This window comes from Athene noctua, chromosome 7 (genome assembly GCF_965140245.1).
Source record: "Athene noctua chromosome 7, bAthNoc1.hap1.1, whole genome shotgun sequence".
Lineage (NCBI taxonomy): Eukaryota > Metazoa > Chordata > Aves > Strigiformes > Strigidae > Athene > Athene noctua.
The window spans coordinates 21,146,640-21,174,596 of NC_134043.1; the positions used below are offsets into that span (position 1 = coordinate 21,146,640).

The window sequence follows — 27,957 nt, forward strand, 5'->3', positions numbered from 1 at the left end:
ACCCAAGAGCAAAGTACCAGAAAGATGGAGCAGTGAAATGCTACTAGGATAGGTGTTGCCATTCCACAGTGTTGTCCCTGCCCTGCCCAATTTTCACTATTCAATTTATGCCTGAGTATGGAGTTCCCTTCAGGACTTCCAGCTTCAAATTTATTTCGCTACTCTCAAGCCTACATGTTTCTTTGAGAGGGTATATTGTATGTCACAGCATTTCCTCTTATTGTGGATTTCAAGCACATTGGAAAAGTTTTTCATTGTTAAGGGTTTAAAATTTATAAATCTAGTGTATGGAGACTCTTAGAAAAATATTTTTTGGGAGACAGTGGAGTAGAAGGAGAGGTAGGAGACAGAGGTGGAAGCAATTTCTGGAATATAACCTTCTCCCAAGTTTTTGTTTTCTAAAATTTCAAAGCGAGCTGGCTTTTATAGATGGTGTTCTGACCTGGATTACTGTGATGGGTGAGGCTTTGCTGTTCTCCGGTGTTAGATTTGATGAAACACTGTGTGGGAAAGTCATGGAGCAGGTGGAGAAACGTGTTAATCCTTCTTGCCATAGTGGTTCATACAGTACTAAGTATGTAAAAAGCAGACAAAAGGGTAGTAGAGTATAAGAAAAGCAACGTTTCCCCTGGTCTAAGATAGAGCTTTAATCCAAAAGGCTGCTTCATACATGTTTTTTCCAGCCTTTTGAAATTTTCATGTGTCTTAAGATATTTCTGCACTGGTGACAATGAATTGCTTTGCCCTCATTGATGCAAGAGTGCTAGTATTCTGCTGGGTAGCCATATGGTTCACATTTATTTTAATGTGTCTTTGACATCAGGAGAATAGCTGAGACAGCAGAAGAAAATGCTTATGTCCTGGAGTTCAGCCAGAACTGAGATAATTTATGTTTCGTAATCAAAGAGCTACCAGTTTTCTCAGTAAAAAATGTTTGAAAAACATGATGGGCTTAAAATGTCATTCCTATCAGGATTTTGTAAAATTAGGAAGCAGGCTTTGCATTTTATAGATGAATACAGCCGCAGCAGGATCTCTTCCCAGGTGGGGGAGTTTGGATTCTGTTTTGGCGGCTAAATGTGCAGAAGGAAACGCTCTTTCACAGGTTTCACACTGCTATAGCTGTACTGCCCAGAGAGGAAAATGAGGATGTTCAAAGGTGAATGACAAGTGCAGCTGTATACTGCATTATATGTATGTAAGAGCAATTCAGGAAAACTGTGTTTAAATCTGCCAGCATATTATTATTGTTGCTTACCTATTTCATCAGTTATAATTTATTCATATACAAATGAGACTTGGATGATTCTCATAAGCACACACTGGACTGCTAGTGTAAATATTGATTTTCCCCTTTGGAAAATTACTTTCTTGGGATTTTGTAGTTGAATGGACCCATGATGACATCTGTTACCAAGACATAAGAAATATATTAGGAATAAATATGATAAAACTTAATTTTTTTAAATGTGGAAAGAGTTGGGGGGTTTGTGTCTGTCATTTTTCACAAATTCACAAATATATAAATAATGGTTGTTCTCAGGGTAAAGAGCAGAAAATACAGCTTGAGGTAGAGAAGGAAGGGGCACGAGAAGCAGCTTCAGAACATTATACCAGTTGTCAGAGGAGGCAGTGGCTGGGGGTGTTGGATGCAGGTGGCACCCGTCAGTGTCTTCTGCCTGCACCCCTCTGGGCTGGGGAATTCCTGGCTCCGTTGGTTCCCACGAGTGGGAAGGGAAGATAAACAGCTCACCCCCATGCGCAGAGGTCAGTGGGAACCTCCTCTGCTTCTAGCTTTCCACTCCATGCTTTGAAAATACCCTGGTGTGGGGTAGAGAAAGAAGGGCATACAATTTCAGAAGTTAGAGAGCTGCTGATAACATTGCTTTGAATAAGCTGCGGAAAATGATCTAGTAATGAAATTCTTCAGTCTCCCAAAACTGCCAGTTTTGCCATAAATGGTCTGTGGTGCAGATGACTTATGCTGTGGCTGTTAGCTTGGGTCGAGTGCTGCATGGATGGGGCTGTGCTGTACAGGTCCAGATACAGCCCTGAATCTGCAGCAGCTGCTTTTGCACGGGCAGGAGCTGACACAAGCCTACAGGACCTGACCTGACTCCATGAGGAGGCAGGCCGGTTGCAAGTAGGTTATTAACTTGGGCTCTGTTCTGCTAAACCCAGAAACTCTGTCACTCAGATGTCAAGCCAAAAATCAAAATTTCAGCAGTTGATATTCTTTCAAATGAGGGATCATGACAGTCCTGTTTGAAGATACCTATGTCTGAAGACGTTGTTCTGATATAGTGACCTTCTCTGAGAGATAGTTCTGTAGTGGCAATTATATTCTTAACAGTATCATCCTTCCCTCTGATAATTGATATATTTTATGCATTACAGTACTTAGTATCTGTCAAAAATACTTAATTCCATATAATCTTGAAATATGGAACTAAAAATTATATGAATTGTTTAAATACATAAGAAGGGAGTATTTTTTTCCTTCCATGGAATGTATCAGACTTGTAGTATATAAATGTGTTGAAGATCATGTGTGATCCATGGGACAGTTTTGGGTGATGGTGAATATTCCTGTTCCTTCTGGCATCCTCACTCGCCATGAACTGCTAGACCCAAGCTGGTGGCATTCATTTCCAAAAACCACTTGTTAGCAGTGTGTGTCCAGCATCTGCTAAAAAAACACATCTCTGCCTAACACACTCTGCCTGGAGTCAGTATTACCCTTTTTCCACAGAACAGATGATAGTGGCATCCACTGCTATCACTTGTTACACAGGCAGATGGCATGTAAATACTTGTTTTGAGAATGGCCAGGCAAGGAAGCCGTTACTACATGTCTTCAGAAATAGTGTGGTGTTTACATTCTCTGTGGATAAATTTGTAGGTTAAGAGCTTTTGCTTCACTACAAAATCTTTGAAACTGACTCCCAAGAAGCATGCAAGCCTTGCACAATCTGTGTCCCTTGTTCTGAAAGGAACTTATTAATTGACTAATGTAAGTAAATTTTTGGCTGGGCGTATGTTCATGCTTTCCGATATATCATAAAATAGGTATTTTGTACATCCTTCTGCTCTGTCTTGAGTTAAGCAGTGTCTTTAGCAGTAACTACAACTGATTTGAACGTACCGTTTGAGGTACAGTGCATGCAGAATAACATATGCCCCTGACTCTTGGTAAGATGATCTGAGAATCTGAGTTCTTGTTGGCTTGAAGCAAAAGCATTGAATGAGTTATAGAGCACTTTGTCCCTGATGTTGGAAAATGTTCAACATTTCCATTCAGCTTCTAATAATAAGGGGTTTTGAGGTCACGTTAAGGCAGCCCTCTGCTCAGCAATTTTAGGAAGTATAGTAGCGGGAGCATAGTGCCTCTGCGGTGCTGACTCTGCTTCCTTCGTGTCCTTACTGAGGTGGGCGCAATTCTCCGGTCACCTCACTGACATCTCTAATCTGTGCTTTTGAGTAATCAAATAAAATCCTGTAATCTTTTGCAGTTCCTGCCTCATTTGTTCTTGTAAACAACATTCTCATAAATGTGAATATATTCTGACTATTTCCTAGCCGTAACATACGAGAGATGACTATAGAGTTACAGAGCCTTAGATCTTCCCTTTAATGAGCTCTTAGGTGAGACAGAGAAAACCCAAAAGATAGGAAGTGTTTCTGAAAAAAAAATCATGTGTAATCTGAGGGCTCTGAATGTTTATGTGCTAGTTTACTTACGCAGATTATCATATAATTTGTCTGACTTGGAACTGTAACATTAATAAATAAAACCATGAACTTTAATGACATTTCCAATGTGCTTGTCAGCTCTCATGCTGACTTCAGTAACTGTTGTATAGGGCTGGATTTAGAGTACTGGTGGTTGTTGCAGTTATGGCATGCCAGCATTTTCTTGAAGTTCAGGTTAGTTCTGTTGTAACTCAGTTTTTGACAATGGTATGTTACAAAACCCCTAAACAAACAACTTTAATGATGTGGCATTGATACTTAATTAATAAAAGTAATAAGAACTATAAAAACTTGAAGAAATGCATTAATGGGTTAAGACAGCTCATGACAACTACAGTCTTACTGAGAGAGACTGCTGACCAAATTTAGGCATAAATGTACAGCAACGTGTGAAATTCATGTTCTAAATCTTGACAGTACACACATGGGCACCCCCATCCCTCTCCTTCATGTAATTCATGTGGAAAAGTTCGTTCATGCAATCTATTTTTTACCATAGATGACATTGGGTTTTTTCAGCTGGAAGTAATTAGATTGCAGTCTTCTGCTCAACTTCGTTTAACTATTAATATTAGAGTGTAGCATGTGAATAAAACTTAAGGTTGATTTCTTTATGTATAGAAAGTAGTGTTGAAAGTAGTGTCTCTTCCATAAAGAGATTGACAGACTTAAAAAAAATGGAAGCACATCTGTCGCAGTATTTGCTATTCCTGCCAGTAAGCAGCAATGTCAGGGATTCCGTGGCTAAGGTCTAAAACAAATGACTAGAAACGTAGACCTTACGTGGTAGATACTGACGTTTACAGATGAAGATTCAAAGACATTCACTAGCTTGTGCAAATTACAGGCACAATTGCCTTCTATTTCCTCATGAAGCATATGTATATATTTTTAAGATTAACTTTCTAATCTTTCCTTTCTTTTAATGTTTTGCTATAGTTTTATCTTTCATCCCATTTGTGACCATTTCTTTTACTTGATAAAAGAGCTGCTTGCCCTTCAGTAGCTGTCAATATTTCTTCCAAATTAGAGGCAAGATCCAGTTGAGGTCCAGATAACATCAATACTGTTATATCAGAAATTGGATACATCCAGAATGGTTTAGATACCTTCTTCAGCAGAAGCAGGATTTTTTAATACACTTTCCCATGTGTAAGAGCATATAGGCAGTGAAGGTTCTGACTCAAAGAGTATTTGCTTTCATGCTAAATTGAAAGAGAATGTCACAATATCTAAATTACCCCATCTTCCAAACTATAAAGAATTGATTTTATTAAAGATAGTTTTGTTTTGAAACTGTGACATATATGAAAAAACCCAGTACATTACAACAATATTGAATATAATTCAAAACTGACACGCTCCTGTCTAACAAAAGAAAATTAACACACCCTCTTCTAACAAAATAACCCTCTTCCCCCACTAAAAGCTTCCTCTCAGTACTTTACACAGGCTCTGTTGAGACAAGATTTGCTTAAAGTTGGATGTAAGAGTGAACATGCTTAATGTAACAGAGTTTGCCTTTTGATTTCTCTGTGTACATCCTACACCTTTTTTGGAACACCCTTCACTGAGAGCATGGAAGTGAATATAGGACCTGAGCTTATTTATCTGTTTTATGTTTATAATCTAACATACCTGTGGCATATCTGAAGAAGTGCATGTTATTTATATATAATAAACCATAATCTTAGCTGCTTATCAGTATTTAGGAAAAATAATGCTATTCCAATGTTTTACTGAGCCCCCAATAGTTTTATGATTATGTCAGTAGGGCATACTGTCTGTAATTTGGTCATAGGACTATTTTCTAATACACTTGTTTTTCATATATTTAGGTAGATTATGCTGGTTTTTGCACTGAATTACTTCATGTAAAAGTTTGGGGGTCTTACATTTGTGGTGATTAACATTTCATTACATAATAATACTAGAGAATGACTTGTGTTTTAACTGTGACAGTAAACCAGACCTGTTATGAAACCAAGGCTGAAGGCCAAATCCTTCCAATCTGTAGAGACGGTGCAATTTTAGATAAGCAGTGTACATCATTGTTGCTCCTACTGCTTTTTTACAGTGATTCCAAGTCTTTCAAGAGTGGTCAGGCACCTTTTAAATCATTTTACTGCCTGAATTTTGCCAGTTAGGTCTCTTCATTCACACCTGCCCAATTGTTGCTGGTAAACTGCAAAGCAATTACTTATTATCTACATTCTCAACATCCTGTTGCCTTTTTGCAATAAATCAAATAATCAGGCTGCTCGTCTTAAAAATGAAGGAGTGTCTCATCTTTCTCTAACGCTTGTGTGTCTTTTTTTTCTCTAAAGGCTCACCACGGTTAGTAGTGAGAAACAATAGATCAGTATCATTGAAAGGAGTTACTAAACATCTGTAGAAAAAAAGGATAATATTTGACAGTTAAAATTATGCATTTCTTTCTAAACAAATCCATTCCATGTGATACTGCATATGTGTGTAAGAAAATCCGAGCACCAGTTTGAGGGGACTCAGAAAAGAATTAGACTAGATTTATTTTTGTTAAAATTCTACATGTTAGAATATATATGCACACACACACATGTATTCAGTGGATGGCAGCAGGAAAAAGAATGAAAGTAAATAAAAAGGAAGCGGATCTGATTGTTAATCAGAATTATTCCTATATTATTCTGTGATGATGATGATGATGGTATGAATTTGAGACAGTCTGAAACACTTAACATACTGCCTTTATAGTCTTTCTAACACTAATTTCTCACATTTTAGATGATAAGAGATAGGAATCTTTTCTGCCAATGTGATCCAATGCTTTAAAGATGTAGTTACAGATCTCTACGGCTGAGCCTTACTGACAGATAGTAACAGTGTGTATAGAACTGTGAAAGACTGGGTCTGCTGTTCTCCTCGCTGCTGTCATGTGTATTGCTTTGTTCGCAAGTTGGTGGATCACTGTCTTTGGGGTGACACTGTGAAAGAAGTCCTTTTTGCTGGGATTTATTTGCTCCTTGGTAAAAGGATTAAACATTTTTATAATCCTATGGGAAAACAGAACTGTCCTCCCAAGAATTTCTGTTCTGAAGTAGACAATAGCATTCATTATTGTAGCAGTCTGTAATGGGTTCTAGATTTGAATATGCAGTAAATGTTTCTAACGTTAGCTCCTCATTTAGACTGCACACCTCAGAACTTTAATGTGTACATGGTCAGGTATTGTTAAGGAAAGTGGAACTACACATGTGATGAATTTGCTATATGACTGCAAGTTATCATTCATACTGTAATCTGCATCTGTTCCAGCTTCTTCAATCCTGAAGAGAGAGAAGCGGAAGAGAACAAAAAATGTCCATTTTAACTGTGTTACTGTGTATTACTTCACGAGAAGGCAAGGCTTCACCAGTGTTCCCAGCCAGGGGGGAAGCACGCTGGGAATGTCTACTCGCCACAACAGTGTGCGCCAGTACACACTTGGAGAGTTTGCAATGGAGCAGGAGAGGCTTCACCGAGAGATGTTAAGAGAACATCTAAGGGAGGAAAAACTCAATTCTCTAAAATTAAAGGTAAAAATTCTTCAAGATTTTGATTCCTGTCTTATTTACCTAAGTGAGCAGTGTCACAGCGATATGGGCCCAATATGTGTGTGTGTCTTTGTATCAACTCTATTTTCAGTTGAACCAATGGCATTTTTCTTCTTTTTAAATTTATTTTACTGAAGACAGATTTTTGTTTGATATTACCAAGTGCAGTTGTAGCTCTTATTGATGGGTACCTCAGAGTGTTTTCCTCTCTGTAAAAAACAGAGAGTAAACAACCTCCCTGTAAAACAAAGGCAGGGAGTGGTGGAAGTTAGCCTTGAATAGGGTGTCCAGCAGAAGTCTGGAAGTGCCAGGAAGAAGATGAGTCGTCTTAGCCCTTGCACAGTGCCCTGTTAGACAAGGAAATGGTGACAACCTAAATATACAAAGTGGAACAGCTTATTTTCTTGGCCAACTTCAGCAAATTTGGAAAAAAGTAAGAAACAGTAATACTAAAAATGTTTTCTTTTTTCAGTGTACCAATTTATATAATCATGCGTCTTTAACATTTCACCAGAGGATGTCTGTGTTAAAGAAATGTCAGACAAATTACCCAGCTGTATCAGTTTAACTAGTCAGATCAAATATTGGCTACAGTTTTGAAGCTGTCTTTTTAAATATAGCACAGGAGAGGAAAGAAGCTGTGTATTTGGGTAGAGGAGAATGGAGAAAGGGAATGCATTCTTGGAAGTGTCCCTTCTGCCCCTTTAAAACTGGTGGCAAAACTTCTGGTTTTGTAGTGGATGAAACACTTCCTGTGTAGTATCTTGTATTATAAGTATTTTGTGCTCTTCTTCAGATGAATCTTGTTATTAAAATGACCGAACTGCTTGTGCTCCATAGTCCCTTCTTTTGTGATATTATATCTCTGTTTCAGATACTACTATAGTTGTCCAGAGCAAACTGGCACCCTTCAAGTTTAAGAAATGCCTTTCAGCATTTTTCCACAGAACAAACTGTGTTCATGAGTTCTATGTCTGAACTCCTGAAGTGTGTATGACCCATACTATTATAATTACTTTTTTTTGTCTCCTAATTGTTTTTTATTTGAATAGCTAAATAGATTCTTAAATGGTTTATAAAACTGACATAATGAAATAAAACCACTCAGGACAAAGGGAAATCAAAGACAGATATTTGGACAGGTTGGAAATTAAAGGCTAGAGTGTTAGTGATTTATCACTAGGTAGAGATTATACCTCTAAACATCTCACATCACAGGAGCTTCAGAGCACCAAGTGTGAATTGAGCTGTGTCACTGTAACCAATGACTCTGTGTAGATCCCTTGGCTGACTTCTAGGAACTGGCTCAAAGAGAGGAATCCCCAGTGGAGTGAGTAAAGAATAGTAAGGCATGCAAATATTTCACTTTTCTTTTTATAGCTAGAAAGTAAATCAAGAAAAATCATGGATTGTGTTTACCGCTAAAGACTGGATGAGGCGGTTTAGCCTTCATCTGTATGGAGTAGAGTGTGGCTCTTTGTACTTTCATAATTCTGCTCTTGGCTGGGATGGATCTCCTTTCTTCATTAACTGACTTCACTCTAGCCCACTCTTTTTAGGGGACATAGACTCTACTTTCTGCTCTTCCAAATACAACGTGTTCTCCCATCTCCCCAGTCACTTGTTTTGAGTGGATAATGTTTATTGACTGTTAAGTTCCTGCAAAATCTCTTCGTAAGTATTCAGTGAATAGGGAAAGCCTGATTTGCGTTCTTCCCTCTGTCCTAATTTTAATTTTCTTTTTACCAAATAGAAAAGTCCTTCCCTTACATTTAATTCAGGAGTGGTGGGATTCTTTCTTCATAGATCCTCAGCAGTTGATGTGGGAATAGTTTACTAGCATGTTATGAGACTTGTAAGCCGACTCCAGATATTAGGAAATTGTGGTTAGGTCTTCAGAATCCTGAGAGTGGCATAAAAATGGTGACATCTTACTAGTTTTAAATCTTTTACTAGAGTAAAATATTTCGCTTTACTCTAGAGCAAGTATTAAAACATAGGGAACAGAAAACTTCAATTTTTTTAACTGGGCCATTAGCTTAGTTGCATCCCTGATTATACACTTGGGGTAAAAAAAAAACAAACCAAAACAAACCAAAAAACCCCAAAAACCTGTTTTCTCTCCCAAAAGCAAATCCAGGACTCACTGAATTACTGAAGAGTCACTGTAAAGCACTGAGCATGTTTTATTTGCTTCAGATAACTGGGCGTTTCTGATTTCCCATTATAGAATTTCCGATTGGTCATTCACATAGTTTCTAAATGAACACAAAAAGGAAAGGCCATAATGTTCCTAGGTGACAATGTCAGCTATTATGATCTTTAGTGAAAACGCACTAATTAGGATTTGTGTCAAAATTACTGTACATCTGTACAGAAAACTGAGGAAAATGGAAAAATGAAGTAGGGCAAAGCTTGCTCAAAAAGTTTTTTCTGTTTGAAAACCATTATGCAAACAGAAAGTAACATTTTCAATGTGTTTTTTAATTTAAGTTTCCCTGTTTTTTAAAATTTTTTGCATTGGATTAAAATATACAAATCTGCAGGTAGAAAGTGTTCTCTTTTGTATAATTAGTTTAAAAAGTACAAATACAGGAATATATTGAAATTGAATCTCCATTACATTACGTACTGTTTATTATTTTACTTGCTAAAGTGAAGAGCCAAATAAAAAACTTTTCTTAATTAAAAGCAGATAAAGACTTTAAAATCATCTTCAAGTCACTTGAGCTATTTAGCAGCAGCACTTTGGTGTAAACACTGCTGACAGTGGCATAAACACTTGTTAGCAGCAGAGTGTGAAAATTTTAATGGCAATCTGGACATAAAAGCCAGCTTGTCAAGATGAAAGGTACAAGGTAGGCTTTACTTTAATACATTGTCATTTGAGAAGACATTATGAGTAAGCACCATAAATTAGCTGGAACAGTCCTTATTGCTTACTCATAATGTCTCCTCAAATTAAGTAAGATCTATTAAAATGATTAGCATGACCCTAGTGATGTTATGGCTTCTGGGTCTGTGGACACAGTTGGTTTCCTTTGTGGGAAATTGTAAGGAATAATTTCCAGCTAGGGCAGGCAAAGGTGTCTAACCTAAATTTTTCACGTTTTACAGAGTTGAAGTGAATTTCACCCAAAGGCTTCATATATTCAATGGGCCTAGCCGCGTTCTGTTGTTATGACATTAACCTTTAGCTTTATGAGAGAACTTTTACCCATCTCCATATCAGGTTTAATTCAGATGAACAATATTATGACTATCAAGAGAACTTAATATTCCCCTGAAGTTCTGTATTGGAAAATGTCTTTGATGGTTCTTGATAATCTTCCTCCCTCTGTAATTACCCAGTTGCTTTAAGAATGTTTGAATCTTTCATTTCATTAATTCATTTGCTCTTTGTGTGGCAACATTGCGAAAAAACATCAGAGGAGACAACAAGGAAGTCATTCAGCAAAGGACTCAGGGCAAACTGCTGTCTAATCCCACTTGGTGCCCAGGCTTTTGAATGGCATACAGTATTCAGCAGGTGGCTGGAGTCCATTCCTTGCTGCTCCACTGCCATGTAGCAAAGCAGTTGAGATTTGCAGGAGGAGGAGAAATACATGACAGGTTTGGCATGGTTCTATGGTGCCTTTGTAAGCTGAGCAGTTACAGCATTCACCTCATGAGTAAGAGCCCTGGAACTTAATTTTTATTAAATAGTAATAATTACTAAAATAATTACGGAAGCAGGGATTAGATTCTTCCCCTTCACCAGTTTCAAATTTAAACTCAGATAGGCAATTAAATAACAGTGATCTGCTAAAGGAGTGGTTTGAGCCTTGTGTACTTAAAACTAGAGAAATCAGAATTCTTAGGTAGGTCATTCTCCTATTCTATAAAATACAAGAAAGCAAGGAAACATAAATACACTGTACTTAGTTGTACCTAGCTAACAAAAAATGAAAAATGGAAAAAAAATCAAGGATGTTCTTCTGGATTTGAACATTCAGGCTGAGTTGCATGTGCATTGGAGCCATTCCTCCCACTAGCTTCAGGCAAGGAATTCAAGATGCATTTAATTACTCTGGATTTACCTGTGTCTTGCTGCAGATTATACAGAAAAAGGATGACTTCTCATGTTGTCTTCTCTAACTCATTTTCCTAACTAATAAGTTGAAATACCCGGTGTAAATAATCTCTTCATTGTCCCAGGGCCAGGCAGAACTGATCAGGGAGCTATTACACCCTCTTTTCCTACCCACTGTAAAGTGAACTGAGTAATGGAAAATAGAGTAAGAGAACAATCTGAAGGAAGTTTGAGAGGACATTTTGAAAATGTCTGCATTTAAAATGAAGAAAGAGCTAGAAGTATATGCAGATAAAGGGATTTGAATGTTATAACAGACATGGTAAAGAAACTGAAACATGAAATAAACTGAAGGCACTAAACTCAGAAGGCTGCAGTTATGGAGCAAGATTCAGAAAACACTGAATAGAGGAGGAAACAATAATGCCTGTAAAGTGAATTTGTGGAAATGCAGAACACCTCTGCATGAACTAAATATAGTGCTGAATTGCTAAGAAGGGGTGATTACTGATCTCAGGAGAATTTTTCTTTGTACAGTGTAACGTGCACATGTACGCTCTATGTAAGGATACCAGTCATGACACTGAGGCTCTTCTGCTTCAAAGGGAGGAGTATTTCTTTTAACCTGACTTTACAGATCAGAAATAATTGGGGTGCTTTTTTTCTGTGATTGTCTTACACAGTTGTTGTAAACACAAAACTGCAATTACAAAAAAGAGTAAACAGTAAGAGTTCACCATCGAGTAATTCAGTAATGCCATAAATGACAGTTACAGTCCAAAAGATTGTGGAAAGGACATTGTTAATATAAATGGAAAAATGAAACAGTTGGGAATATAATAAAAGCAGAAATAGTGGAATGGGTAAGAGCCAGGACTGCTTTCTTACATATGAAAAGCATAGCTAGATAGAGATGACAGGATTTAGTAGCAGAAAAATGGGGAGAGTTACAGTGATAGTTGTTAAATGTCTAATCACCGAAATGTACAAGAAACAGGCAACAGTAGTTATGACTTCAGTATTTTATCTGCATTTAAAACTGGTGTCTAAAAATTCATTTGGGATAACAGGCCAAGCTGAGATTTTCTGCAGGTAAATAAGGCAAAACAGAGAAAGAATTTCAATGGCTATTTTTCTACAGGTAAGGACATTCAAATTACATTCACTGGAGGCCATTTTTATGAGGTCATGGTGGTGCCCATGATGAAACTGTTAATGCAGATGAGACTTGAGACTTCACCAGTGTATAATTATCACATAGTTGCACCATGGTTTTTTCATAAAAGTATGAGTCCAGGTGCTTGGCTAGTGTATATCAGCGGCCTCATCAATTGAGAACATTACATAGATTAGGGTGAACATTTGGAATCAGTTTGTTTGTTTGTTTTTCCATTTTAAGCAAAATTATTTAATAGAAAAATAATAATATTTACTATATGACAAATCATGTAACTGCACTTGCTTCAGGTTTGCTATGTAGCACAGTGCTCAATCTGATCAATTTGAGAAAATGTATTTTTTGTAGTGAACATCATCATCTCTCTGAACTTTAACATTTAATATTCTTTTGATTCTCAAGTAATTTTCTCTGTAGAACGTTTATAAACCCAGTAGTTATGTTATCTGGCAGATATAACCAGTGAGCTGTACCATGGGTGGGAAAAGTAACCTTCCTTCAGTGCAGTAAATTTGTTTTTTCTTTTCTCCTTGAATATATACACCCCTTTCTATATGAGGTGAGTTACAGGAGTATGGTGCAGAAGTGTATGCTATGTTATGAAAGTGGCACTGGATGTTTGTTCTTGATGCTCATGGCCATTTAATTTTGAAACACAATTGAAAGGTTTGAGAGCTAGACTATACATATGTAATAATATAGTGCCAGGATACTTGTATCTGCAGAGGTTCAAAAATTCATACCCCTAGGAAAGGAGCACAAATCCCCTTTTCTCAAGATCCTCCACAAGAGGTTCACAACTTCCTTTTTTCTAAATTTATTCATTCATTAACTACCTGAGAATAATCTGGACTGGTTAGTGAAGTAGTAAAATCTCTGACAACATAAAGCTAAATAGGTTATTTTCAGGACCAAAGACTAGAGAGAACTTCAGACGAGCTATATGCGTCAGCGCCATGAAATGCATTGCAAATGAACATGAAATAATTTAGGTAAAGGGGAAAAATTAAGCGACTTCCAGGCTTAAAATTGTCAACTCAAGAAGCAAATACTGCCCAAGTGATTAAGGGGAAATACTGCTTTGTGACCTCAGCTGTACACACATCAAACAACTTGTCAGCTAAAGAGGAAGAGGATTGTGAATAGGACATAAATACACCATTTTGCAAATCTGCGATGAATAATCTGAAACAGTGTTGGTGGTGTAATTACTATCTCAAAAGGGATATTGAAGAATTTCAAGGAGCCCAGAGACAGGAACTAGAATCAATTAAGGGCTCAAAGATTATTTTATGAAATAGAGAAAAGACTAGAATTTTAGAAAGCCATGAGATCTGGCAAGCAACAACAAAGGATATAAAGAGCAGACAAGAAATCAGAAACAGAAAAAGAATTAGCTTCATGACAAACATAAAGCTAAAAATGTGTATTGAACTCACATGTTAAATGTGAAAGAACTGCCTTTTCACCCCATCTGTAGTCATATTCTGGAATTTACTGGCAGTTGTGTAACATTTTTAAATACAGCCTTCCACATCCATAATTCATTGCACATGCTTACATCTATAACACATAGATATATGTGTGTAAGTATAGTTTAAGGACTTTGTTAATTGTTCTATGCAACAGATGACAAAGAACGGTACAGTGGAATCTGAAGAAGCTAATACGCTGACTCTGGATGACATTTCTGATGATGATATTGATCTAGACAACACTGAAGTAGATGAGTACTTCTTTCTACAACCCCTGCCGACAAAAAAGCGACGGGCATTGCTGCGAGCTTCTGGAGTGAAGAAGATTGATGTGGAAGAAAAACACGAGCTGCGAGCTATCCGCTTGTCCAGAGAGGATTGTGGCTGTGACTGCCGCGTGTTCTGTGATCCAGAAACTTGCACTTGCAGTCTTGCAGGCATAAAATGCCAGGTAAATGTCTATATTATTGTCGTTATTTAGCTATCAAGGGGAGGGGGAAGAGTGTGTGTGCATGCACACACATTTTTTTTTTTGTTGTCAAAGTTACAACTACTGGAAATTAATTATTAAGATGATAACACTTGTGGCTCTCAAACCATTTTTTAAGGCCCAGATTTAAGAGCATATAGTGTGCAATACAATCTCCTTAAACATCTTTATTTTGTGATTGGTTTAGGCACATACATGGTTTAAATTTTTTTTTCCTTATACAAATATTCTGCTTCTCGTATTGCTCTTTGGCCTTTATCTAAATATCTAGATGCAGACAACAGAAGAATCAGTAGGCTGCAGATTTCAGAAGGGATATTACCTTTTATTTTAGCAACGATTCACATATTGTCCAAATGTGAATTATAATCCAACCTCAAGGATAAACAATAAGTGACACTCTGTGGAACCATCCTTTATTTAATGTGCAAAATACTTAAAATGCATGCATGATAAATTTGCATGTAGGCAATAAAAAATTCATCAGCTAATACAGCAGGCAGTTTTTCCTCCACAGACTGAAAAGGTGTTTCGTATTGTACGTTTACAGAGTGTCCTATGTACAGCTGTAAATGTCCCAAAATGTTCCCTGAAAGATGTTTCCACTAATTGTCCTGAGTTGCTGTTATGCAGCTGAGTTAATTTCTTCCTGAATGCGTTTTTCATCATCTCTTAAATCCAAGCTAAACTTTCTCTGCTATTTTAAATAATATATTCTCTTTGCTGTTCCTGTTTTCATCTTCACATGTGGGGAGGTTGTATTACATTGTGTTATATGGTTCTCATCTGCATCATATTTGATGTTTAGGTATTACAGCGTAGATGAAAATCATAAACCTTAACCTATCTAATTGAATTATCCCATGTGGATTCAGTCACATTTTTAGAAATTTAAGATGGCTATTATTAGATATATAAGTTCTGCTCACAGTCTGTTGAGCTTAAAATGTTGCATTTACAATCAACTGGACTATCTTTTAAAACATATTTCAGTTTTTATTCCTACTTTCTGTGGTCACTGGCAACTTTATAAAGGTTTTTATATATAATTTTTTGTTTGACTGGTTTTCTAGCTTCCATGATTTTTACCAGATTTTAAGACTCTTTCTAGTAGTGCTTTTGCCTGGATTTGGGCATAACATGAAATAAAGCTGTACCAGATCCATAAATAGAAAAACTACCTATTTTTGGTTCCCATGTGTAGTGCTTTCACCTATGGAACAGAAACAGATTTTTCCTACTGTGCAACATTGTTACATGTGTGGGTCCCTTTACTGATAGGAGCAGTGCGCTAACTTCCAGGCCTAACTCTTTGAATTATTGTTAGCCTAAACTATTCTTACAAGTACTTTCTCAAGGTGAATCTCACCTTGCTATTGTACTTCTCAAGGCTGTCTAGGTTCTGTCATATCACCAGGTTTATGCTACATGCTGTTAATCTATATTCTTTTTTTTAAAAGGTGGATCGTATGTCTTTTCCATGCGGTTGCACTAAAGAAGGGTGTAGCAATACAGCAGGTAGAATTGAATTTAACCCTATCCGTGTACGGACTCACTTTTTGCACACAATAATGAAACTTGAATTGGAGAAAAATAGAGAGCAGCAAGTTCCAGCACTGAATGGCTGCCACAATGAGATAAGTGCACACGCTAGTTCTATGAGTCCGGGACCCCATCCGGTTGAATATTCCATTGCAGAAAATTTTGAGATTGAAACTGAACCTCCGGCTTCGGTTATGCATTCCCAGTCAGCCGAGGACTTGGACTGTCCAGGGGAAGAGGAGGAAGAGGAAGATGGGAGTAGCTTTTGTAGTGGAGTTACAGATTCTAGCACACAGAGTTTAGCCCCTAGCGAATCAGATGATGATGAAGAGGAAGAGGAAGATGAGGAGGAAGATGATGAGGAAGAAAAAGCAGATGATTTTGTAGAAAGCATGGGCTCCCATGCTGATATGGTACCTCTTCCTTCTGTCCTTTGCTACTCTGATGGAAGTGCTGTGCATGAAAACCACTCTAAAAATGCCTCATACTATACTAACTCTTCAAGTCTGTATTACCAAATAGAGAATCACGTTGCTGGCACTGCTAACCAGATAGGTGAGACTTACTCAGAAAGGGATGCTGTCAAGAACGGTAGTCTTTCTCTGGTGCCTTACAACATGACTTCAGAACAGTTTGTTGACTACACACGGCAATCAGAGGAAACTTTTAGCAGCCCTCATTACCCTTCTGCAAACCCCTCAGTGATTGTTTGCTGCTCATCTTCTGAAGGTGATAGCAGTGCTCCATGTAACAGTTTATACACTGAGCATAGGCCAAGCCACCCTCAAGTGGAATTTCCCTCATACTTGAAAGGTCCTTCTCAAGATGGCTTTGTTTCAGTGTTGAATGGCGACAGTCACGTACAAGAGCACCCTGCTGAGAATTCGCTAAACCTCCCAGAAAAAAGCAGACTGCACGACGAGTGCATCAAATCCCCAGTGGTAGAAACGGTACCTGTTTAATATTGAAATTATTCTAGGACTGACTTCCTGTATTGAAATGCACTCACACTGGATTTCCTGGAATCTTACTTTTTTAAGAGGTAGACAACACTTGGACTGTCATCAGTGTTCCAGACACATTTTGTTTTCTCAAGCTACACTGGCAGTGGTATTGCACAAAACCAGTTCATGTAAAGATTTAAATAAAAATAATCAAACTGTCTTTTGATAAAAATAAAACACGTAAGTAAAAATACACCCAACATATTTCAGAGTAGCCTACCTATCGAAGTATGTGAAACCTGCCAAGGTATCTGAATCAAAGCTTCGTGTTTTTGATTGTCGGGCCTGTGCAAGATTGTTAAAAATAATGATACTTTGAAATAATCATGTTTGGAGTCCTAATTTTCAACATATCTGAAAAGATGGTAAGTTTAATGTAAAAGTAACTACTGTACAAAAAAGTTTTAATTGTTCTGTACTGTATGTATTTTATTTATGGTAGTTTAGTACTCATATTTTGATAAAAATGAACAGCATGTTCATCTGAGCAGAAGATCCATAGCTAGTTACGAAGAGCATGTCCACTTTTCATCTGGAGTACCTTGTGTTCTTCCTTTTTTTATTTTAAATACCATTTCTGGTAAATTATCTTGAAATGCATTTTTAGAGTGTACTGTTTTCTCTTTTACTGTTCTTGACAAACGGAAGAGTCAGTAAGGGGCCATTTACATCTTCTAGAAAGGTGAAAGGTAGACAATCCTCCATTAAAATTAAAACCAGTGGCATTCCAGAACTAGTACCCCCTCCCCAAAGAAAAATGATCTTGTATATAATAACAAAGCAGTAGCTTAAGCTTGCACAGCACCTTTTAGCCCAACAAACATTCAGATACTTATGCACTTTAGTGCCATTTTGCAGTACTGTATTAACTGCGGGAACTGTGAACTATTTTGGAGAAATGCCATAGCTCCAGACTCTGAGGTATATGTAAGATCTTACAATTCACTGTAACAAAACCTGTACGTTTTTCCCAAGCCAGTTCATGAATATGTCAGTAGGTAATTTAAAAAAGCAAAGTCTTGCTGATCAGAGTTTATATGAAGCATGGAAAAAATGTGGAAGTGTCTAGATTTCCTAAATATTTAGCAGTTTTTATGAAATACAAGACTGGCTTTTGTGGACCTGTGAATGTATCTCAAATTTACAGTCATTTGGCCTAATTAGGAACCAGTTTATTCAGTGAGGAAACATGACTTCAGAAATTCCGTATCTGCTGAAGTCTGCAAGCAAAATAGCACGTGCATCGTATGGATATCCGTTCCCTTGTACTCCATTTGTTTTTAAATGAAATGGGAATTAAAATACCTGCTGTATCTCAACCTTTAATTTATAACCAACCTTGCTTTCTTTTAGAAAAAGAGGTATAGGAAAGGAACCTCCTTTTCTCTACACTGATTATTCTGCACTGCCTTACTTTGATTTAAAAATCTATTTTAACAATTTTTCTAATACTGAAATTTTACTTATTATACATGAAGTGGGTTGAAATGTAGACCTGTCTTGTTTGTCAGAATAAGGATCAGCATCTTCGTTTTTATCTGTCAAATCTAGATGGTATGCATGTAAACACAGTGTAAATTTTAGCTCTGTAACAGTGACTCTTCTGGTTAGGAGCTCTTGAAAACATCATGTACAGTACTCCAGTAGAAAAACTGCCAGATTTAAAATATGCTTTTTAAAAAAATAAGAAGATTTAATTGTTTTTATATGAAATCTGGGCAAAGTGATTTCTCATTTTTATGCTAAATTAGCAAAATATTTTTACTCCATGTAGTAGCTGGAAAGGTTTTTTATTTACTCATTTCCACAAGAAGTCCTACATGTTTTATATGAACTGCATTGAAAAGTCCTAGTTCTCTAGGGATTGGATTCCACACTTGCAGTGCATTCCATCTCCTGGGAAAGTGCAGTCATGCTGGTTATCTGGCTCAGCAGTTCCTTAGCCTCTGCTCCTCTTAGTCACAGAACACTCCAGTCTCTTTCTCAAAAGGCTGAGTAGCCAGGTAAGCGCATGTATTCTCCAATTCCATACAGCAAATACCCATCTTTATTTTTAAAGAGAAATATGTTCATAAAGTTCTGCATCTAAGAATAATATTATTCTCTTCAAGATATTTTATGGGCAAATGTAACAAGTCTCTGTGTGTATAGGCATCTTGCATTAATACTAGGCTTAAATCTGGCACTCCCACTCGACACCAGCACCAAAAGCACAAATCCCTTCTACTTGAGCTGGGACACCAGCTGTGAATCAGTAGCAGCTTTTTAACCTCAGAATGTGTTGGAGGATCATGCACAATTTACCAGGGTATTTCTCTCAGGGGAAAGTTAAATGAAACAATTTGTTTCAGTATTCACCCCCTTACTGAGCAATAAGAAATTATTTTCTTGGCCCCTGTGCTTTCACACAAAAAATACCTTTAATAATATTAGCAAACCCAGTAAGTGATTAACTTTATAAAACATATCTCTGCTAGCTTTAAAATACTGAGATTATGGTTATATAATATTTCCATTGGCACAGGCTTCAGACCCCAGGCCTCCTTAGTATTAGCATCTGTATAACCCTCTGAGTACTTGGATGTGTATGTTCCATGCCACTGGGGCATGAGGGGTGAATACAGCTAAATTCTCAAAAGCTTGCAGCGTAGGATAACAAGCAGTACCTTGTAATAGGGTAAAGAAGGCAGCGACTGTGTAACGAATGTGAACTACACTATTTTTTCTTGTTTAAAATGGCTAATTCCTGGGACACTCAAACTAAAATGTGCAGAATAAAAGAAGATTTATGATGAAAAAAATATTCTTAACTACCTGGTGATGATGTAGATAGTAATACCTTCCTTTTGGTTCAATCTGATGTTTTATGATCAAGATTTTATCTCAGGATACAAAGTAAACAAGTCTTGTTTAGTTCTTGCAAGAAGTTATAAAGTCAAGTCTGTTTATAATTCATGGAGATTTCCTGGTAGCTGTACTAATATCAACAAGCCTTCTAACAGAGATAAGCTCATACTGTGAGGAAAAAACCCTCAGAAAACTCTGTTTTTGATATAGGCTAAACCTGTTCCCCAAACAATTCCATACAGCAAATAACAATAAAAGTCACAGCCATGACCAAAACAGATTCAACTGTGAAATACAGAACATTTTAACTGTGAAATCTAAAAAAAAAATTGAACTGTGACATCTAGAGTAGGCTATCGAAATCAGGTGAGAGTCAGGATTCCTACCAATTGATTAAATTTTGATGTGTTGTTTAGAAAAAAAAGCACTCTTCATATAAGGAAAAATAAAGTTATGTGGTGGGAAATGTTATTTTCTGAGCTAGCGTATAATTAGATATGATGTGTCCCATTTCCCAGTTGGTTAATACCCATGTTGATAACCAGCCCTTTCTTTTTGGGTAAGCTTATTTCTGTGTAATAAAAGTATTATGTTACTAAATGATAAACGGCAGTATTTGCTTCTGTATCGACACAGTATATAATTTGTGGAAATGTTTACTGATAGTTGTATCAGCTTTATTTCCAAGATATCTGGCTACTGATAATCACTCCCAATAAGCCAGGTAGTAAATTGATAGATCGTTTATGATTAAATTACATAGTTCAGAAAAATAAGTCATAACAAAAGCATTTCCCTTTGTTAAAATAAAACAGAGTCTTCACACAGATGATCACAGAAGCAGCACCTAAAACTGGATGCCTTTTTGCCTAGAATGTGAACTTTGCCTCTCTTAGAAAAAAACACATCATTAAAGTTCATATATAAAGCTTTATCTGATGTTAGACATAAAATCAGAGCTTGATTCGAACATAAAATTGCAGCAATTGTAATTGTTTCCTAAGAGCTATAATTCATGCCCACTGGAACATCCTTTAAAAAATTAAAAGCTGGTCAGTAAAATTTTCTAATATTCATTTCCTTTTTCTTAAAAAAAAAAAAATTATTTGATAAACTGTATGGCATTTAGATCAGAAAGTTCTAGATTCGTAAAGTTTCACTGCTTTTCATTTACATAAGTTCCTGCTAGTAAATCATAATTTGACATTTATTTATTTTAAGGCCATTGATTACACCATATTATAGTAACCATCACTGGCTATAAATATGGCTCAGCCTGCTCACGGTTCTACTAACGGAGTCCGTTAACAATGCGATCCTGCCTTTTGTCTACGTTCTGCAGAAACTGCATGTAATAGTCATGGTGGTGTTACTCACTGGTTTGGTAACTGATCCAGATCCAGTTTCTGATCTTATCTGGGTGTTGTATTTCAGTAAACGTGCTAACAAACTGATCATATAGCATTCCCTGCCACACAGTCAGGAGCATATCTTCATGAAACACAGCTAGTTTGTTAAAGATTGTAAACATATATTTGTATGCAAACCAGAACATGTATTATGGTTTTTTAGTATTTTGGGTGTTCCTGATTCTTCGATAGAGAGTATTGGGCTCAGACAGAGGAGACCTGGGTTCTGTTGCCTTGGCCTTTGTATTGCTGTGTCACTTTATGCTCTGGGGTCTAAGGTACTTGGAGATACCACGATAAAAAAAATAATTCTATAGAACAGGCAAAATACTATTTTTTCCCTCTTTTTTTTTGGCATTGTAACTAAATTTTTGTACTGCAAACTAAGTCACTTTCCAAATAAAGCCCAGTCCAGCTCAGAAGTGAATAGAAATTTTATCACTAACGTGAAACAGTAAAGTAAGCTCTCCTTTCCATGGATTGGATTAATGATTAAAAGTTTAATGATAAATTTCACAGTGAAAATCAGAATAAAAAGCTGTGTTGAATATACAACATTTACCTACTGGGTGCTTAACGTTTGAGCAGCAAGATTGATTCTAGTTCACCTGCACCACCGTACTTGGCAGCAACAGGCAGTCTTATTCCCCTGTATGTTGCTGTCTTTTGCCAGCTGAATTCTCTCAGTTGAAACTCCTTGTCTAGGCTGCTCCTGTAGCAGAGCAGGTGCCCTTACTCAGAGCTAAAGCAAGAGACCCATGATACTGTTCTAAAAGGCATTTGCTAAATAAGGAACTCCTCTATACAGCTGTATAAACTCATGTTCATTGTGCCAGTTGTTTGATTTCCTGAAGCAGTCAGGAGCAGGGACAGAAGAGGATGATATGGGAAATCCTTAAGTGTTCAGGGGTGTTACACTTTCCCAGTGAGGCTAAAGAGTAATTCTATCATCTACTTTATTATGATTGCAGAACATGTGATGTAAAATACTTAGAAAAACTAGAATTAACTCAGAGATTATATTCTATAGAATTTATTTCTAAAATATTAAATCTGATTACTATTTTTTTAAAATGGTAGAAAGCTACTGTTATTTTCAAAACAGAGTCTAGTTCATTAACATGTTCCTTGGTATGAGAAATCTCAACATTTGCCTTTTCAATGTTTTCAAATTTTTTTTAAAAGATTCCTTAATTTTGCTGTTCTCTGTAATTGCTGTCCATGTGCAAATGATTAATTGTCCATTTTTTCCAAGAAGTGTGAAATCCAACGCACGAACATTGTGAAGTGATAAACAAGTGCGACTTAGTTGCAAAGATGTCCGAGTGAACACATGCTTGAGTTCTTCGTAAGTGCTTCCTGGTCACTGTCTCTTCCCACTCCTAAATCAGAGGCAGCTTTTAATTTTGTTGCTAATAAATGTGTCAGAGTATTATTTTCACTTAAGGAGGAAAGTTATAACATCCTTGAGAACTTTCTGCTACCCTAATGGCTGATACCAAGAATTTTATTTTATAAGAACGTCCAATTCATGAAACATCTGTTTTGCAGCCTTAGTCTTTTTAATTGCTTCCTCCCTTCATCTTAGTGTCTGGGAAGGGTCTGTTGTACAGTAAGGCTTTTCATTAAAATCGAGCATGAGGACAACTTTTGTGTCCTCTGTGCTATCTATCCTTTATTTTGCTAAAAGAGGTCGTTGGGGGTTTTTTCACTTAACATTATCATTTAGGTAGATTGGAACTGTGATGGAAACTAGTCCCCCATTGGCTCTGAATATGAGTCATGAGGGAGCAGTCCTGGTGGGGGTCTGTAGACTCTCCCTTTGCATGCAGACAAACAAACAGGAAGGAAACCTACCCCACAGGCTCCAGAGGTGTGGTAGGGGATCCTCGTTGTCTCCTGAGGTGTGTAGATCCAGGGAAAGACTGTCATCCTTGATAAAGCACAGCCCAGTACAGGATGAAAATCCAAGATTGGGGAAGGGAGAAAACCATCATTTAGGGGAACAAAAAAGTTTCCTTCAAGCTACTGTTAGGATTTTTTTTTTTCTAATATAAGGAATAAATGATAAATTAAAAACACCCTTTTATAAAATAGAAGTGAATTAGATCTTAGAAAGGAGAAGTTAAAATATGTATTGCTCTACTGCTGTATAGTCTTTATGGTTAGGAGGATACCTCCACACAGAAGGCCCCACTGACAGGAGAACCACATTCGTGGTGCTCTACTGCTGCTTCTCAGTTGAGAAGATTATAGTCCTTTACCCAATGCTGGTGGGGTGGGTGTAAAAACAAAAGTCAGAAAGCAAACCTCATTTACTCACTCAATTTTCTTGATTTAGATCTTACCAAGGACACTTTCATTTTAGATAGTTTATGAGTTAATGTCAAATAGAACCAAGTCAAAAGAAGTTTGCTTCAGTGTATGTTCTTTAACTGTGCACTTTTCCAACTAGATTAGCTTTCCTCAATGGACAGGAAAAGTGGTGGAAGATAGAAATGTACACCACTGTTCTAACACAAAGATAGTCTTTTGTCTTGAGGTATGGGTGGACACACCCTGGAGTGAGTGCGGGGAGAATAGAAAGGGCAATTTAGAGGAAAAGAAGGATGAAGGCAAGAGGTAGAATGATGAGGACAATTTTTTTTTTTCTTCTAAAGGGCAAAACAAAACATTATGTATGGAAAAAAAAACAAAAAGGAAGGAAAAAGGAAATTAAGATATCCCCAGAGCACGGATGGAAAAGTATATGCATGCTCACTACAAGCTTGGCCATGTTAGATCATAATATTAGTTCTGTTATTTAATATATTTTAAAACAAACAAGAAATCAGTGCAAACAGGAAATGCCATTTTTCTATACCAGTTGTATACTGGCAGACATTAAATAAAGGACTTATCCAAAAGCATGGGGTAAAAACTACGAAGCAAAGCTACACCCTAGAAACACAGCCATTTCTTTGCCTATGTATGTCAACTGCCGAGTCATGTTCAATATAGTTTTAGTTAACTCTGCTCCCAGACACATGTTCAAATGTAAGAGGTTTCTCAGATAACAAGGGACACCAAAAGCAAAGAAGAAATAGATGTCCTTTTTTATTAGCATTTTAGCTTGGGATTTTCAACTGAGTCTTGGTATATGGCAGCTAATTCTTTCAAAGATGTTCTTAAGAGTGAAATTTGTCTTGGATTATGGGTGAAGGTCAACCTTGCTGGGGTACTGGGGGATCACTGTAAACAAGCAGCCATCCATTTGTGAGTCTCGGATACATAGGTTGAGTATGCAGCTTCTTGAAAAGATTGCATCTACGACTGGCAGCTGGTTCTTTTAAAACAAAACCAGAAGCAAGCACACTGTTTTTTCAAACCATTTCACACAAATACCACCACTTCAGTTGTCACATAACAATGCCCATGTAAACAGTGCTTAAGAACTGGGCCCTTCTTTTAATTGACTGATTGTAGGCACTTCTATGGAAATACGTCTGAAGTGTAGTTCGTGAAACATGTTAAAAAAGTGTTTGATGTAAAATAAGCGCTAGACATTTAACAGTGCAAAACTAGTCAAAATCTGTAGATTACAAATCCATTCCTAAGAGCCTCAGCCTGTAATGTTGTCTTAGTAAAGTTGATCTTTTAAGTTAAATTGCATTCTGGTGTAACAGCCTTTTACAAATAAAATGAACACCACAAATGTACTGGTTAATACCTGTTTAAGATAAAGACACGGCAATTGGCTATTTTCATTTGTTTCCATCTACAGCTAAGAGATTGCAATTTTTAAAAAACACAACCACCAACAACAGTTACTACATTTTTTAAGTTTAAAGTGTTTTCATTGTTTTAACAAATACAAACTACATAATATTTACACTGTCTAGTCCAGCCCAGTCTTTTAGGAGGTTCATCTCTCTCTGTATATATATATTTCCCATAAGAATATAAAATTGCTTTTGAAATTTTTGTTGGCAAGTGGTTAATAATACCACAGCATGGATTCAAAAGCACTTAAGTTGATGGTCTTTCAGACATGTAATCAACTCAAATGGGACTAGTAAAATTGTGATGTAATTGCAGCTGTTTGTTTAAAATTTGTACATTACTTCTAACTTTACTAATTTTTGAGAAAAATAATTAAGTACTGAACATTTTCCATTACAGATGATCTTGCATACTAAAATTATGGAGATCTCAGCAGTAAAGCAACATATTTAATTGGACTGCTGCTTTTAAATTGTTTGAAGAAGCAAAGGGAAAGAAAGTTCATCTTAAAATCTGTACATGGAAATAATTTTAAGCTTCATGAACTACACATTTCCTTAATTTCCTTTCTTTTTTTAAACAAGTTGTAACATCAAAGATGCCAAAGGGTAATATAAGCTACAATAATATTCAGCAGAACTTAACCTAGACCTTATGTTGTAATAATTTATTCAAATTAACTGTATTCTTCTGTATTTATATTTTCGGTATTTATTATGAATGATATGGAATTTGATGTATTTATTGTGGCTTATTACTGCAGTGTATATATTACAAAAATGAGCATTTTTAAGTCTTAACATTAGGGTTTTTTGTTAATTAGTGGCACTTGTATCTGCTGTATTTTTATTATATATTGTACAATATATATTGTCCATTTGTTTGCAATGAAGTAAACCAGGTTTCTACGTTACATCATGGCTGCCAGTGCACTGTGCATCTCATTTCTACTATGCAGGCACTAGACATTCCTCTCTCATCTAACAAAGCCAGAATTAGGACTGCACCTCCTCCCTCAGACCTGCAGAGCCTCTATAAGATGATCTGTGAAATTTCAAGCATTTCCCCCATTCCTCATTGTCTGATAGCTTAAGGAGAAACAGTTTCCGTTCGGGGTTTTTTGTCGGGGTTTTTTTTTGTATTTTGTTTATTTATTTGTTTTGTTTTGCTTTTTATTTTAATCAGCAGATAAATATTTAAGAAATGAACAGAAATGCCTTGTTAGGTATATCTGTTTGCCATTTAATGATACTACTGTCTACACTTTTCTCTGGCCAGTGGAATAAACTACATGATTCATCTGCACCTATCATGGTGAATTTAATAATTTGAGTGTAAGTTAATGAAAGAATCATTTTCAACAGCTGTTGGAAAAAATTTTGCAACAGCTCTCTCTGGTGGACAATTTGAAGTAATTTTATATAACAAACCATTCGAATGGCTACAATGGCATATAAAGCATAGTGTCAAGTTTCAGGACAGTTGCTTAATTATTTTGAAAACTGCCAATCAACGTTGCTTCTCACAGGTCTGTGCCCTCTTTTTATTCTGATATTTATTAAAATTGAGCTGTACATTTGTAAAAGGTAAGTTGTTCTTAAGTGTGCATTAATGACAAATTACATATGGCTAAATTATTGTATTTATAAAAACTGATAAAGATCAGATGTTGTGCTCTAGATTGTAAAAAAAAAAAAATAAATCAGGTTTTAAGGTAGCATTTGGTTTTAATTTGTTAGGAGTTAAACAGAATGGAATAGATAAACATCTGCTATCAGACTGCTTTTCTGCATTGCCATGAACTATGGTTAACAGTGCTGCTCCAGGGCTTGCTAAGCCATACTGACAGAAAAAATTTTGTAAAACTTTTAGCACTAGTGTTCTAATGCAAGATATCAGGATGCCAGTTCAGAAGTAAGAAGACTTAACACTGAGGTTCAGTTGTAAGTTGATCTATTAATAGTACTGACGTAATTCTGTACTCACGCTAGCGTAAATCAGCAATTACTCCTGAGGGTGATGAAACAAAAGCCTCAGGTATGGTGAGCTGGTGAAGTCCCACTGCAGTTAACAGTGTCATAGAACCATAGACTGGTTTGGGTTGGAAGGGACCTTCAAGATCACCTAGTTCCAACTCCCTGCCATGGGCAGGGACACCTTCCACTAGCCCAGGTTGCTCAAAGCCCCATCCAACCTGGCCTTGAACACTGCCAGGGAGGGGGCAACCACAGCTGCTCTGGGCAACCTGTGCCAGGGCCTCACCACCCTCACAGTAAAGAATTTCTTCCTTATATCTCATCTAAATCTTCCCTCTGTCAGTTTAAAACCATTACCCCTCATCCTATCCCTACACTCCCTGATGAAGAGTCCCTCCCCATCTTTCCTGTAGCCCCCTTTAAGTACTGGAAGGTCACTATAAGGTCTCCTTGGAGCCTTTTCCAGGCTGAACACCCCCAACTCTCTCAGCCTGTCCTCACAGGGGAGGTGCTCCAGCCTCTGATCACCTTTGTGGCCTCCTCTGGACTCACTCGAGCAGGTCCATGTCCTGCTGATGTTGGGGGTCCCACAGCTGGATACAGTGCTCCAGGTGGGGGTCTCAGCAGAGTAGAGGGGGGGAATCCCCTCCCTTGACCTGCTGTCCACACTTCTCTTGATGCAGCCCAGGACACAGCTGGTTTTCTGCACTGCAAGTGCACATTGCTGGCTCATGGTGAGTCATAACCAGGTAGAGCCACAAATGACCAGTGGGGTCTCTTGTTCATGGGCCAGAGCTGTCCAGAGCCACAGGCCCTAAAGTCCCAGGACATGTAGGACCTGCTTTGTCCTGCTGGAGTAAGGCTATGCTGTCCTT

The 27,957-nt window shown here is 37.1% G+C and overlaps 1 protein-coding gene across 7 annotated transcripts in view; it reads left to right on the forward strand.

Moving 5' to 3' along the window:
* Window positions 1-26,730, forward strand: part of CSRNP3 (cysteine and serine rich nuclear protein 3) — a 111,884-nt gene extending 85,154 nt beyond the window's left edge. For 6 of the 7 annotated variants that reach the window (XM_074910633.1, XM_074910632.1, XM_074910637.1 and 3 more), the window contains 3 exons: window positions 7,051-7,310; window positions 14,207-14,503; window positions 16,003-26,730. In XM_074910633.1, the coding sequence (XP_074766734.1) occupies window positions 7,051-7,310; window positions 14,207-14,503; window positions 16,003-17,046 (1,601 nt within the window). In that variant the 3' untranslated portion in view covers window positions 17,047-26,730. The remainder of the gene's footprint in view (window positions 1-7,050; window positions 7,311-14,206; window positions 14,504-16,002) is intronic. The other variant, XR_012633949.1, reaches the window with a different exon arrangement.
* The last annotated feature ends 1,227 nt before the right edge of the window (window positions 26,731-27,957 follow it).